Below are 15,048 nucleotides of genomic sequence, written 5' to 3'. Positions count from 1 at the left end.
CCTGCTGGAAAGCTGCTTCTTCATGTTTGTATCTCAAATCTATTCATGGTCAATTCATACCATTAGTTCTCGACCCTTTATCGTAACCAGTTTTTCTCACTCCATGGTATTTGCAAGCTTGAAGTATTTAGCAACCATAAACTGTTCAATCTTCTCTTTGTGAAGACAAGCACGTGAAATATTCTCTGCGCTTAGAAGGGCAGCGTTTCCACATCCATTCAGTTTTGAAATCAGCAGTTGGGAATTTGAAGGACTAGAACCTGTTTGGTCTGTCAGGTGAAATCTGAGGAGCACTTTGGTGCAGGAGTGCTGGTGCTGGTAGGAGATCTATGACAGATCAGAGAGGCATCTCAGCCCTTCTGTCATGGGCTGCCTTTGGGAAACTAGTGTTGAGTTTTATCCTGTTTTCTTTTGAATTCTCCGTATTTTCATCTTTAAGAATATTCAGATTTTACAAACATGTTCAGGTTATGGTGTCCATGCTGTCAGACGTCCTGTTATCTGATGCCCTGTTTACCCCTGAAGTCTAATTGTCCGTATAATATATTGGCCAGCCTGTCTGTGACTGCTGGAGCAAAAAGCACTCATGACGCAGGTAAAATTTAGATGCTTTGTATGAGAAAGTTTGAAAAAGTAGCAAAATTGAGATATGAGTAACGTGTTTATGTGAAGTCAGCAGCTTGTCTGGTTGGCGTAAAGCTTCAGCTTCAGCACAACATGGAAGAGTCATTCGGGGTGATGAACTAATTTGTCCCTTTAGAGACGGATCGAGGTGGGATGGCACATCACAAAGGTCATTCCTCGTTTGCTGAGAGTCACCTTCCTTCTGGCCTGCTGGATGAGAGAGAAGGTTGCACTTTTTATTTTGTAACATCATTTTGGGCTAAGACTTAAGGGAGGACAAGACTGGGAAATACTTGGAGGATTAAAGTAGGGACTGAAAAAGTGGTTTTTAAAATGGCATTTTGGCAATTTAGTTTTTATATTCCCAGCTGACCTATGAGGAGGAACTTGATTTCTTTGAGCTTGACATGCTAGTTGAAAAATACGGTTCTTCAGTATTAAATGTCAATATAAATCTTGCCTGACTAATTATCATTCCAACCATTAAATACTTCCTTGCCAAAGTAAGATGAAATTTCTAAGTGATTTGGTTGTTAGAGAGTTATCTGAGAGTGAGAACATGCACAAAAACGGTTTAATTCGTGCTTAGTTATAAACCTACTAGTGTCGTCGTGTTGGGGTGGAGATTTCTGCATGTGACTATAGTGAAAACACCAGTAAAAGGAGATTTGAGTAGCGAGAAATGGTTTCAGCTGTCAAACCAGACTTATTGGAGGAGGAAGGGTGGAGATTACCAGCTAGTTCTTAGCTCATGGAGATCTTCATCCAGACAAAGACTAAGCGAGAGCAAAAACCAAACCACCCCCACAACCTATATACTAAACTTTTTTTGACAGAGAACGATACAGTATTTTGTAAATTTGGAGTATGAATAGCTGGCTTGTTTGTCTCGGAGCCCGCTTAGTGGTTAAGAATAGTCCTTTCTCTGTCCCATTAGGACTGTGTTATTTACAGACAAGTGGGTGGTATCCAGTTTTACCCTGATACTGGCCAACTCCCAGAAAATCCTTGTAACGTTGGGACATGTAAGAAATATCAACAAATGTTTTCTTGAACCAGTAATCCCGTAGTTTAAGTCAACGTCCTCCCCGAAGCTCTGACAGGGCATCCAGCATTCACTGGTGATACTTCTTGGTATTACAGCCCCACCAAAACAAAAAGCCTTTGTTTTCCAGGAATGTTTTTCCTTTAAAGCAGTTGAACTGCCTTGCAAAGTTCTCTCTGCTCAATTGTTCTGGCTTGTTAACCTCAGCCTTGGAATGAGCTTTGTCTGTGCTGGCTGAGGGAGGTGGTGGTGGTGGTGGTGATGGGCGAGTTGGTGGCCCCTGGCACCCAGGGGACCTTTGCGAATGGCCGTGTGAAAGTGGGGTGGTCTGGTCAGAGAAATAATCAAATCTGTTGTATCTTTGTTAAATTTTCTCGGTTCTGTCTCCAACAGCTACGTCCCCTCGAGTTTCCTCGGAGCTCGAGCAGGCCCGGCCTCAGACAAGCGGAGAAGAGGAGCTCCAGCTGCAGCTGGCGCTGGCCATGAGCCGGGAGGTGGCGGAGCAGGTCAGTGCCCGTGTAGGTTTCCCAAAGTGTCCATGCTTTGATAGTTGAGCCTACAATTGTGGTTTTTTTTGTTTTTTTTTCAATGGCAGCTTTGCTCCAGGTGGAATAGGGGGACAGGAAAGCTCTTTTGGAAGATGTTGCTCTTTTATTTTTTTTTTCAATCTCTTTTTAAAGTAACTTCAGCCTCCGAGCTGTTGAGACTAGTGGAAGATGACAGTCACTTTGCAAGAAGACTTCATGTGGGAGGATGTTAATCACCACATTACTGAAGATGTTTTCAGTTAGGAAGAGCTGAAAACATGATTAGTCCTGAAAACCTCCATTAATGGGGCGAGGACAAGGAATGTCGGTGAATTCTGATTCTAGTGAAATTTTGAGTGATCTGTTCATGCGGTAAGATTGACTGGTACAGAAGGGTGACCTGACACAAAGCACTAGAACACAGAAAGAACCTGGTTTAAAATAACTTGGCTTCTGATCTATCCCACGGGTTATGTTACTGTGTTAATTCTTAGAAGGATCACTCTGAATGTGGAGTAAACACTGCAGTTGTGGGTAAAGTTTATTGCACATAATATCTAACAGAGTTGTTAAATCTCAGCGATGAGTGAAAATTTGAGACAGCCATGCTGAGTGTCTGTGATGTTTTGGAGGCTTCCCATGACAAGTTTAGCTTCCTGGTGTATGTTAAGTGTTAGTATCTCTGTGCGGGAAAGGGAAACTCTCATCCAGTAAACTTTGCCATTATTGAGCAATAAAATTAAAAGAAAATAAAAGTCAGAATCTATCTGTTGTAATAGCTTGAAAAACCGCAAGGGAAATACCAACTGGGGAATTAGTCAACATCTGAAAGACGTGAGGCAAGCAAAGCTATTTAAAGTCGTTGAACATAGCACAAACACAGGAGTTTTCAGATGTGAAAACCCTACAAAATACACGTGGAGTTGGCTAGGTTACCCACTTTGCTGCTTTACAACCCTTGCTTCAGATGCAGAGGGAAGCTGATAAAGGCAGGAAAATCACTCCCTACTTCAGTGAGGATTTGAATGCTCCAAACCATTACAGTCCTGTAGAGCTGGGATGCTGGCTTTTGTCTTTAAGTGCTGTGGTGTTTCTAGCACTCTAACAATTTTGGAGAGAACAGCTCGTTTATAGCTTTCCCATTAGGAGTAGAACACCACGAGGGGAAATTTCAGTCAGCAGAAGGGATGTTGTTATGGTCACACTACTAACGCTGGTGTTACAGGGTCAGGGTGCTCCTGACCTCTTGTTTGAGGCCAGAATCGCCAGAATTAGTATTTTTATTCCCCCCTGCCACTTGTGTTATGTACAAGTTCCATCAAATAATCCCAGCAGTCCCACTGCAGGTGCTGGCGGTGCACATCACTCCTAGGGAGGCAGGGAGTGCTGCTGGGCCTTCCCTGGCAGCGTCCTGCCCAGGGGGTCAGGCACCAGGAGGGAGCGAGCAGCACAGTCTAGGCTCATGGTCTATATCACCAGTGTTGATTTCCTTTGCAGGAGGAGCGCCTCAGACGCGGAGATGATCTGAGATTACAGATGGCTCTGGAGGAGAGTCGCAGAGACACAATTAAAATTCCCAAAAAGAAGGAGGTAGTGCCTTCGCCTAAGAAATTCCCGGTTATGCTGCCAAAAGCTGAAATACAGTAACACAAAATAGCTTAATACTGAGCTCTTTTATGCTTTTGGGATTGCTTTGTTGTATAGCTTAAAGCTTCTTCCATGTGGGTTAAATTTCAAACTACTAGTCAATGCAGGTGTGTAAAAGGAAAAAAATAATAATTGCTTCTTCACTCTCATGGGTTTGTGCTTCAGCTGGGTAATGCTCTTGATTAAAGCTCAGCTTGTTCCTGTCCTCAGCACACCACTTTGCTGGACCTAATGGATGCCCTGCCCTCCTCGGCACCGGCCCCACAGAAAACGGAGCCCTGGGGACCTCCTGCTGTTGCAAACCAAACTGATCCCTGGGGAGGATCCACAGTTGCAGCTACTGCCTCTGACCCGTGGCAATCATTTGGTAAGAACGTGCTGCCAGGAAGGCTTCTGTCCAAGGTTTTACCTCTTAATGTGGAGCTTTTCAGCATTTCTTGTTGTACAGAGTCGTGCTGGTAATGACAGTACGTTCATCTGTTTTGATTGTTTCCCGTACTCCAGAGCTAACGTTCCCCTAACTCATTTCCAAGCAGAAACAAATGGCAGTTGCACTCTGTTCCTGCTTTTTAAGCAGCTGCATTTTTGAGTGTGCATTTTGAATCTTAAAGAGGAGAAGAGCGAAGCTTCTGTCATCTTTGTACAGCAAAACCGTCTCCTCTCGGGCTGGCAGAATGCTCCTGCTTTGACTGCTGGTTGTGCCCAGTGTTGTGGGCTGAGGCTTTTGCTGGTGTTTGATACAGTACTTAGGCAGGGTGCTAAGGATAGGAAGGACGTGGATCTGAAAATCCTTGTTTCTAATTGCTCTTGGTGAAATGAGGTGCGTGTGCTGTCAGAACCACATGGATTGCACTGTGGAAGTGGAGATTTTAATATATTAAACCAAAAAAACATTGTAAATAGTCACTGTGTTTCATAAGCTTTTGATGCTGAATTCACGGAATCTGTTTCTGAAGTAAAAGATCCGGTACCTCACATCTTAAAGAGCAGTTAAACCCACTTTCTGCGTGTTTGCGCGTGTACGTGTGTGTTTTGCCTGGGTGGCTGCAGCTTTCTAGCCAGAGGCTGTCCAAGGAGTCACTCTTTGCCTAAGCAAGCTGATGGTCCCTCACAGTATGTGTTAAACTTGCTATGCCTGTGGATTGGAGCTGGATCTATTCTTTTGTTGGCTTTGGATTTTTTCTTTTTTGAGGGGCTGAGGGTTTCACTGCAAGTGGAAGCTTTTTCATGAAGACCAACAGCTTAGCTCTGTCAGCTTTGCTTCAGGCTGGTGATTCTACAGCCTCTGCTATAAAGTGCTTCAAAGGTGTTTGCATTAGCTCTCAGCACCCCACCAGCAAGATTCCTGGTGAAAATGCTGAAGTTTAATAATGAAAGGCATTCAATTTTTTTTTTTTCCCCCCTCCTTGTGGTGGCATTTAAGGCACCTACAGCTCTGCGGGGCCAACTAAAGTTCATTGTTCTAAGCGTAATCTGTCTGTTTTCGGGTGATAAACTGTGCAGGTGAAATCAGAAGCCTCGGTTTTGGGCCCTAAGGCTGTTCAGTGTATTTTCCTGTGGTTAAAAAACAAACAAAACCCACCTTCTTCAAATCTTGAGCTCAAAGTATCATCCCCTGACAAGACTTCCGTTGCATCAGTTGCAGCTGTAGCCTTTCGTCTCGGTGGCTCCCAGCTTTATTAACGCCATCAAACCACCTCTCGTTCTGTATTGCTGGGTGCTTGGTTCCCAGGGATATCTGGAAGATGTAGGATTGATGGATTTGCTAATAAGAGTGACTCGTTAAACGGTATTTCTTGAACCCTGAGTGTGCTTTAGCATCTCAGCAGAGCTAATGGGAGCTCCGGGAAGGTACCTTCCCAAGCGCTCTAATCTTGTGCGCTCCCTTTATGAAAAAAAAGACATTTTTGAACATTTCCGTTGATGGGAAGTGCTGTCGTTAGCATTTCTCACGTGGCATCGCTCATAACTCAGTGCTAAGGGTAGATAAAGGAAATGGAAGTACCGGTGTGGGAATAGTTGGACTGACTTGGAGGATTTTAGCATTTCCTGAACCAAAGCTGTAGCGAGGTGATGAAACAAAAGACCGTCACTGCAAACTGAAATTTGTGCTGCTGCGTGTGGCATTGAATTGGTTTTTCAAGAGTATTGTGATGCCAAGGGGGTGATTTGTCAAAAAATCAAACAATATTCAGTTGTAACTTCAAAAAATCAAACAGTATTCAGCTGTAACTTCAAACACACCGGTGATTCTGTCCTGCTCTTGGATTGTACAATTGTCATGGAGTAATTAAACCAGGGCTGGTCGAAGTTTCACTGGGAGGAGGAAATGTGTGTGTGTGTGTGTACAATCTGACTGGAAGGTAATGGATCCCTGCAGAGCTGTACAGGATGTGCATTTAAAGTGCTGCATTCCCATTCCTGCATGTTCCTGGTTTGATAAGCCAAAATAGTTTCATTTAATGGTGGGAGGAAGAAGAGGTCACCTAAGCTGAACAGCAATAAATCAGTAGGTTGGGGAGGAAGAAGAAAAAACTGGCAGGAAATCGTATGTAGAGAGACATGGGTTTTTTTCTCTTTCCTTCTCCCTTTAATGCCTTAATTTGCCTGTTGTGGTGGCAATGTCCGTAACAAAAGCAAGTTTATTTTCTTGTTGGAACAGCAGAGTGTTTTATTCACTGTCAGATGGGAAATTTGTTTTCTTCGTCTGCCTTGCGCAGAATTTCCTTGTCTTGTTGTTCAGCGTGTGTGCCAAGATGCTGAGACTTATCAGCATTCCCAGTGTCGAGCTGCTTCACCTATTTCTGTTTGGTGTTAATTAGCAGTAATGGCTTATGAGAGAGGTGAAGGCTTTCCAAAGTGAGGCTGTACTGACGTGTGTTCCCGTTGGCTCTTGTTCAGGTGCCAAACCAGCTGCTTCCGTTGACCCTTGGGCAGCACCGGCAGGATCCACAGCTCAGCCTCTTTCCAAAAATGTTGACCCTTGGGCTCCTGCTCAGCCATCTTCTACTGCGGCAAAATCTTCGGTGGATCCTTGGGGACCAGCACCTGCGAACAAACCTCTCTCTACTTCTGGTGAGAAACAGTCTCATTCCATATCTGCATTATTTGAGTAACAAAGGTGAAATCCCAGGGATTTTCTTCCACTGCTTGGTTAAAAGAAGCGATGTGCTGGACAATTTGCACACTGCCCTGTGAGATAACTGGGAGTTGCATGTAAGAGCAGCGAAAAGAACTTCAGGTGTGGTTATTCTGACTTAGAGCTCTGAATTCCTATTGCTGCTTTGTGCTCTGTCCCTTCTCTCACGGGTGTATGTGGGTGCATGCCAAGTGCTGCTGCTGCGTTTTTAAATGGGTTTTAGCTTTAATTAGATAAGGACTTAATTTCCGGAAATGAATGATACTATAATTTTACCTTTCATCATGATAAATAGCGATGCAGATGGATGTCTCTGCAGGCCTGGATTGACAGGCGGAGCAGCTTCATGCTTTGAGGAGACCTTTAAAGGTGCAAATGAGGGTTTGTTCCTTCAGCGGGAGGTGTGAAAGCTGTCCCTGAGCCCTTGTGCCGCAAGATGCGGGAGGTGCTGATGTAATTGTCTATTCACGCTCTGTGTAACTAAAACAACCTTGATGAATCTTAATACCTGGCATTTTCATGTTGGCACCGTGGCTAAATGCATCCTAAATGCATTTTCTGCCAGTCATTCATCTCCCACTTTATGAACAAAGGCATCTCGCTGTACTGCAGAAATCGGTACTGCCTGGTCAGCTTTCCACTGGGACCATTGAGAATGGTCCTTTAACTCCTGTGGGTCTTTGTTCTTGATAAGAAACAGTGTTGTCACACACCTTCATTTGCTTGAAATGTGTTGAGGAGCGAAACAAAATTAGAAAAATATTTCAGCTAATAAAACAGACCAAACCAAACTGTAAAGCTCTTCAGTTTTGTGATGGCTGTTTGTTCAGGCGTGGGTTTTCTCCCTCCCTTTTGAGGTAAGATTGTGTCTCTGTTTTGAAAATCTGTTTTTGTTGGTTGCAAACCATGAAGTGCTGGAGCTTTAGCTAACAGGGCCTTACCCATCTCTCCATGGCGTAGATAACCTTTCCTACTGCATTCCTCCTCCTTTTAACTTGGGAAGCATAAGTCAAAGCATTGCTTCAGTTGCAGCAACGCTACACTTGTCTTTGGAACTGTATCCCCGAGTGCTTGAGGGCTGATTAACACGCTTTAGAGTTAAAGCTGTAAATTCATTGCTGTTCGCCTCTTCCGCAGCGACATATCCCTGCCTGGATGTAGGGCAGCTGCAGTAAAACCCGCCACGCTGGGGTGGGCCTGAAGTTGTGATTTAAAAGCACCTTATGCTGAATCCGTTGGCTAGTGCTTTAAGAAAGGACAGTTCTCTGGCATTCCCCTGCCCCCTGGTCCCAGGTAGGAGCAGGAGCACTCAGGCTGATCCGAGCTGCTGCCCTGGAGCCTGACACAGATATCTTGGTGACGTGAACGGGTTAGAAATGGCTGTCAGTAGGATCAGGGGTGTGATGCAACCAAAATCTGTTAATGACAGGGCTGTCTTCTTGTTTTGAACAGGAAGTACATCTTTTGACCTCTTCAATAATTTGAATGGTACAGTTAAAGATGATTTTTCTGAATTTGACACCCTTCGAACTTCCAAAAAGCCAGGTATGAATCCAATTCTTAGCATGTGGACTCTTGGGTGATAGCCGCAGCAACAAGCATCTCTACTCTTAAATTTTATTCTAAAAAAATAATAAAATTTACTTTCACAGAGGAAAATATTAAAGCTAGTGATAATGCAGCAGTAAAAGCTTGCCCTGTGCATGAACTTCTGGGGAATGGGCCTTTTGCACTGTTAAGGTGTAGAATTTCACTCTGTAACCTTCTGCTGCATTGACCCAGAAATTTGTTTGACTTAAAAATTTATGGTATCCAACATGTTTGGAATATGGCTCATGCTCAGAGTCAAACAGAACAGTGTTGACTGAATTTCTCCAATTCTAGTGTGTAACAATAGCAGGAAGATGAGAGAACTCATTTCTATGAATGCTTTATTTGTTTTGGTGACTAATGGTCAAATAAAAAAACCTGCCAGACCTTAACATTTAGTGCTTCATACTTTTGGGATGGTTCTGCCTGAGAGAATGGTGCCTAATCCAAAGCTTGAGCTAGGCCTGGTTAGCACAGAGAGAACCCGGGTGGAGCCTAGCTGGGAAGGGTGCAGCCGTGGGGCAGCGTGAGAGCAGAAGCCAGGGTTTCTGAATATTGATTCCTTGGAGACTCCCGGTCCCATCTGCAGTAGCGTATCGTGAGAATATTCGTCAGGGCAGAGCAGGAAGCGCCTTCAGCAGAGCACTGCGACTCTAACCGTAGCTGCTTCATGCTCTTCTAAAGAACGTTTATCTGCTTGCATGCTGTAAGGGTGTAATGTACTGAAACTCTTAAATCTGACTAACACAGTCGTTGGATTCTAAAACATAGTTGCTGTCTGAGACTTCAGGGTTTCTTTGCTTTTCCAGGACATTCATGAGGTGACATTCATTGTTCTCTCTGTTGTTTCAGCCGAATCAGGTTCCACTTTGCCATCTCAGCACAGCGGTACCACAAGTCCCGATCTCTTTGAGTCCCAGCACTCCAGCGCGACATCAGGCAAACAAAGTGCAGCTCGGAAAACCCCCGAGTCTTTTTTGGGCCCCAATGCTGCTTTGGTGAACCTGGATTCCCTGGTGTCTAAGCCGCCACAGCCTGTTACTTCTCTGAATCCATTCTTGGCACCAGGTTGGTTTCTGCACCCTCCTTCAGGTTTCTGCAGTTTCTCCCCCACTCTTGTCCTTCTGCTCTTCAAAGTTATCTGTGTTAGGAGAAGGCTTTGGATACCAAACCACAGTGTAACTTAGGGGGTTGCTGGTCAGGCTGGCACAATAAACCAGTTTGAATCAAACCACGCTCTCAGTGTGGTTTGAAAACAAATGGCTGGTGTAGTTCTCCGGTGAGCTGGCCCCTGTTAGACGTGAGCCTTTACTTACAGCAGGTTGAGATGGTGACACTGAACGCGTGGAAGATGTATGTGTTTCCTAAAAGCTCTTCATGTGCACTGAGATTTGTGTGTGGCCCTGGTGTGGTGAAACACTTCAAAACACTATTTCAGTATTTATTTTCTTCATTCTTCCAGTTGCAAAAAAAAAAAAAGACAGTTCATTAAACTCCTTGGGTAGGAAAAACTCAGTAATTCTGAACAGCCCTGGCACTGTTCAGCAAGAGGAAGTCTGTGTATCTGCCATTACTGGTTACTACAGAAAGTTTAGAGGGGGTCACTGGGCCATCCAAATAACGCTGTACATGTGTGGTAAAAGGAATTTGGAGTGTTGGCAGCAGTCCAAAGAACCTCAAACGCTGGGAAAGTTCTTCTCTGCTTTTTCTAGCACCGCTGTAATTCGGAAACAACTTGTTTACTTTATGAATTCTTGTCAAAACTCAGTGCCAGAAACATGTACAGCTTCGAAATGGAGTTGACTGGATAAGACCTGGAAGCGAAGGCACAAGTCTGCAGTAAAGGGGTACAGAGAGCCGGCAGCTCCCTTCCACAGTGCAAATTTTAACATTTAAAAAACCTCCACAATTAGTGATCCAGATGACATGGTTAGGCTTGTTCCGGGTAACCGCATTTAGAAGCTGTCTCTCCAGTGCCTGCTATCCGAAGTGGAAGCTGCTGGTCAGCGAGGGGGTGGTTCGTGGCTGTGATAGGTCCGAGGAAGCAGCCTATGCCCGGGCACCAGTGCAGCGCCGGTTTGCTAAATGGCATCCAGGAGGGTTTCCCTGCAGAGTGTTTTGGGGTTGGGAGCGTGTGAGGATGTCCAGAAGGTGTATTCTCTGCCAGCAAAGAGGATCTCCAAAACCTCGTGTTCACGGAGGTGCGATCTCTTTACCTCTTCTCCCTTCTTCTCTCCAAACCAGGTGCCGCTACAGCACCAACTCCAGTCAACCCCTTCCAAGTGAACCAGCCTCAGCCACTCACTCTAAACCAGATGAGAGCCAGTCCCGTGATGGGAACCAGCCCTTCCTTCAGCGCCGTGCCGCCGATAAGCATGGAGCCAATACCTATGTCTTCCATGGCCCCAGTGCCTGTGGGGATGGCCCCGATACCAGCGATGGGCCCTGTGGCGTCTCTAACGAGGATGGGTCCGGGGCTGAGCGTTGCCGGATCAATGACCCAACCTCTTCACAGTACAGGCATCCCGCCGTCAGCCTCCCAGGCTACAAATACAACTAATCCTTTTCTCCTATAAAGACCCAATTAAAGGAACTTTTCTTTTCATAGTGTTTCCAGGCTGAAGTCTTGACAGCGGAATGAACGTGGCCTGTGTGGACTGAATGGTGTGTAAGAGACTTGGAAGTAGATTTGCAGTTTACAGTTATGATCTTTGAAGAGTTGTCTCTACTTACCAGTTAATCTAAATCTAGTCTTTGCTACAGATGGTACCTTACTTTGGCTTGTTGAGCATTATGTGAAATGTTCAGACTTTTCACCAAAGTTAGATTCTGCCCATTTTGTTACTTTGTTAATCATTTCAAGACACTTTCTAGGGAGAACCTGCCATTTTAAACTCCGTTGGCTCTTTTGTAGATGTCAGATGATGTGCTGGATCCTGAAGTTACTATTTCCCTGCATCTGTCACTTCTTCTGCCCATACGATAGACCTGAGATTCAGAGTGCTAGTGAATGTTTTGCACATAACTACACACAGTTCTAGACTGTTGGTTCACCCATAGTCCTTACTCTTAGAAGAGACCGATTCCGAGGGCCCAGGCGGCTGGTTTTTATGCATTAAACATTGCAACGCAAAAATCACACTGCTTTCCTCTGAGGTCCGAGCTTGTCTCAAAAGGAAAAAAAAACCACCCCACAAGACAGACAAAACACCCAAGAACATGCTCGAGTTGTCAAGTACCCGTGTGCTGTCGTGCGCAGTGTCGAACCGTACACTACCCTGAGGACTCTGAGGAGCTCGCTGTGAGTGGCATGCTGTGCTCCCGAGCGAGCGTCCTGCCCTGTGCTTGTCCAGTACCGGCTTCGTTCGGAAGTTACCGCGTGCATTTTGTTTTCATTTGACTTACAACATGAGTTGAAAGAGAGAGAAAAAGAAAAAAAGAGATACAGTGGGACACCTTTGAATTCAGTTTCACCGGGGCAAGCTTTAAAACTAATTCAGGCTTAACCTTGCTATATGCAGTTACTCTTGTATACTTTTGCACATATTTTGTTTAGTACAGTTTCATATTTGAGTTTGCAGAGTTACCTAATAGTCCTTTTTTTTTTTTTTGCTAATTTTTATAATGTGGTTCTTATTTAACTGTCTGGTTTTGATAGATTTATCAAGTCTGGCTGAAAAATTAAGATATTGGCAAATGTCATTTTTATGGTTTTAATGCCCTCTTATTTATGGTTTTAGCTCTTTGTTTCTGTAAAGAGAGTTTAAAAGGGAAGATTAACACTAAAATATTTACTTTGAAATGAAGTATTCATAATGCAAATCAGAACAAATTCTCGTGACTAATTATTTTTAGATGAATTGAATTTGAGCGTAACATGATTTCAGACTGCATTAAAAAGGAAAAACACTAAAGTCGCCTTTCCCTTGCTTTGTTCCCGTTTCCCCGTCCCCAGACTGGACAGATGTTCAGCCCTGATGAAGAGCGGCAGAGAGGCTGGTTGTTTTATTCTTTTTCTTCTAATACTTCTTGAGATGTTAAAAGTTCTAATGTACAAACAGGACTCGTTAATTTTACTGACTAATTGCTCTTAACGAGAGGTGCGCTCCATGCGAATAACCGGTTCCGTTCACCACTACTACCTGTGAGCTGAGCTGTCCGTTTTAACCCGCGTGTCTGGACTCATCGGCGCTAAAACCCTGCTCGGGTTTCAGCCGGCGTTTCTGGTGGAAACCTGGTCTGCTCCCAGACGCTCTCCAGGGCGCTGGCGCTGGAGAGGGATGTCCCGGTGCTCGCTGTCGCCTCGAGGGCATCTCTGTGAGCAGACCGATGCATCTTGGTGGCCTCTCCCTGATTACAAAGAGGGGGTGGGAAAAAAAAAACCCAAACAAAGAAGCAGAAAGAAATTGCCAGAGTTGTGTGTTCTGGTGTAGTGGTGTTGCGAGGGGCTGGCTGACGGGGGGGGTGTGGGGGGGGGCGGGTGTAGGGGGAGGGGGGGGGGGGGGGGTCTAACTTTGGCGGGTAGGGGAGGCTGCGAGACTATCAAACCTAGAGTACAATCACAGATTGTAGCTGTGTAGGTCGGTGTAGTTCTGTTAGTAGACGGAATTCTAAATGCGTGGATGTTTCTATGCAGATTGTTCTATCCTCTTGAATACTGATGAATTGGCAAGTAGGATTCGGAGTACTCATCTGCATTGTTGTATAGGAGGAAGGAGAATTGCTGTCCACACCCAGTATATGTCTTTAAAAAGAAACAAAACAAAAACCCATTCATGTTGCCTTTCAGAGTAAGGAAAAATACTTTACTTTTTTGTTGTTGTTGAAGTTATTGAGAAGTGTAGACCAGGAAGGGTGTGATTCTTGCAGGTGGGGGGTGGGAAGTGCTTTCCAATTGATCTGTGGCAAGACTTATCCGTCGTTATTTTTTCCAGTTTAATTTTAGCAGCGAGGTCACTCGACGATTTCCCCTTAGTCTGTCACCTGCAACGGTCACTTGGGGCATTGTCTATTTGGCCAAAAAGTTGTAACCCATCTGCTTGTTAAACGCTTGGTAGCTGGTTTCTGGAGGCAGGGTGGGGTCGACAGTAAGTGTTGAGCAAGTCACCCACAGGGCTGAGTCACCGCCTGCCCCCAGGAGCTGCTGGCAATGTGCTGGTGGTCTGGTGGGGAGCCCCAGCTTCAGGAAACTGCTGAATGGCAGTTGGATGCTTTTACCAAGCCGCTTCTGTAAGAGCTCTGTGACTTGAGATAGAGACTAACATCGAACCGTAAAGCAGGATGAGGCACGCTGGAGAGCGCCCGGCCCTGGTAACAGTGCCAGGAGCTGCGGCAGGCGCTGTGTGCAGGAGGGTGAGCAGCCAGGTTGCTCCATCTGCTGGGTTCCACGGCTGGAGACGTGCCCGTGTCTCGTGTGGGGCACGTGGCAGCGACGCTGTCCCAGCCAGGCGACGCTTCGGTCCTGTCCAGAACGGTCAGTCTCTTTTTTGCCATAATTTAACTGCTCTCCAGAACAATCCTTCCTCGCTCTCCCACTTCTTTCTGCGGGGAGGACGTGTGCGCGTCCGCTCGCATCTGCTCTGGCCCATTTCTCCAAACGCATTTCCCTCTTCCCCGTCTGTTCTCACGTGCAGATATTAAAAGTGCTTTTAATTTTTAAACTGTTAGTAGCCCAGAATAGCCTTACTGGTCAAATTGACCAAAGAGAAAGTGTTAAATATTTTGTGAAAAAAAAAAAAAAAAAAATTAACCCCCCCCCTCCTTGGCATAATTTTAACCCCCAAATAAGCTCAGTTATTTATTCAGTTTTATACTCTATAGAAACTAAACTACATCGAGGGGACAGGGAAGGAAAACCGCCAGGGTTGTGGTGTTTACAGTCTTTTGGAAGTCCCGTGGCGCAGACGACTCTCATTACCCATCTTCCCTTTTGCTGTTACAGTTTCTGATGTGTACTGTATGTGTTAATATTGCACAAACGGTGGAGAAATCGATGGTTTCTTTTTCACGGCAGAATCTCACCAGACTCGCTTCCTTTACAAGTGTTACAATTATTTACCAAACCGTTTTCATAATCCTGGGAGCCGGCTGCTTTTTATGAATTTGTGCTGACTATTGACATTATTTACTGTATAAATAATTTATCATTTGTACTATTGTATCATAATGTCTGTACCTTTGTGTCATTTTTCCCGAGCGATGTCACAGATGTGATATTTAATAATGCCATCAGAACAGTGGAAAGACGAGGGGTTTGTAGGTGACTGGTCAGAATTAAAACTGTATTGCTTATATCCCAGCTGTGTCGCTTTGTCAAGCCTCTGCGTGGCCTTTACAGCCCCGCTGGGAAAGCCACTGCTGCCGCGTTCAGTTTCCCGTTCGAGGACGCTGGTGGGTTGGTTGAGGCGATTTCAGGTTGGTGCTACAAGTCCTTGGTGCGAGGAGAAATCCAGCCATTACCGTACGCTGTTGCGTGG

General features: G+C 45.1%; 1 protein-coding gene across 1 annotated transcript in view; it reads left to right on the top strand.

The window, feature by feature from the left end:
- Positions 1–11,445, top strand: part of EPN2 (epsin 2) — a 19,275-nt gene extending 7,830 nt beyond the window's left edge. The window contains 7 exon segments of the mRNA XM_010141839.1: positions 2,063–2,175; positions 3,694–3,786; positions 4,009–4,210; positions 6,745–6,918; positions 8,435–8,527; positions 9,425–9,640; positions 10,817–11,445. Of these exon segments, the coding sequence (XP_010140141.1) occupies positions 2,063–2,175; positions 3,694–3,786; positions 4,009–4,210; positions 6,745–6,918; positions 8,435–8,527; positions 9,425–9,640; positions 10,817–11,148 (1,223 nt within the window). The 3' untranslated portion in view covers positions 11,149–11,445.
- Positions 11,446–15,048: the final 3,603 nt, after the last annotated feature.

Source organism: Buceros rhinoceros, unplaced genomic scaffold (genome assembly GCF_000710305.1).
Source record: "Buceros rhinoceros silvestris isolate BGI_N320 unplaced genomic scaffold, ASM71030v1 scaffold5538, whole genome shotgun sequence".
NCBI classification, from domain to species: domain Eukaryota; kingdom Metazoa; phylum Chordata; class Aves; order Bucerotiformes; family Bucerotidae; genus Buceros; species Buceros rhinoceros.
The sequence above is the reverse complement of the archived record's forward strand: the minus strand, read 5'-3'. Positions and strand labels throughout refer to the sequence as shown.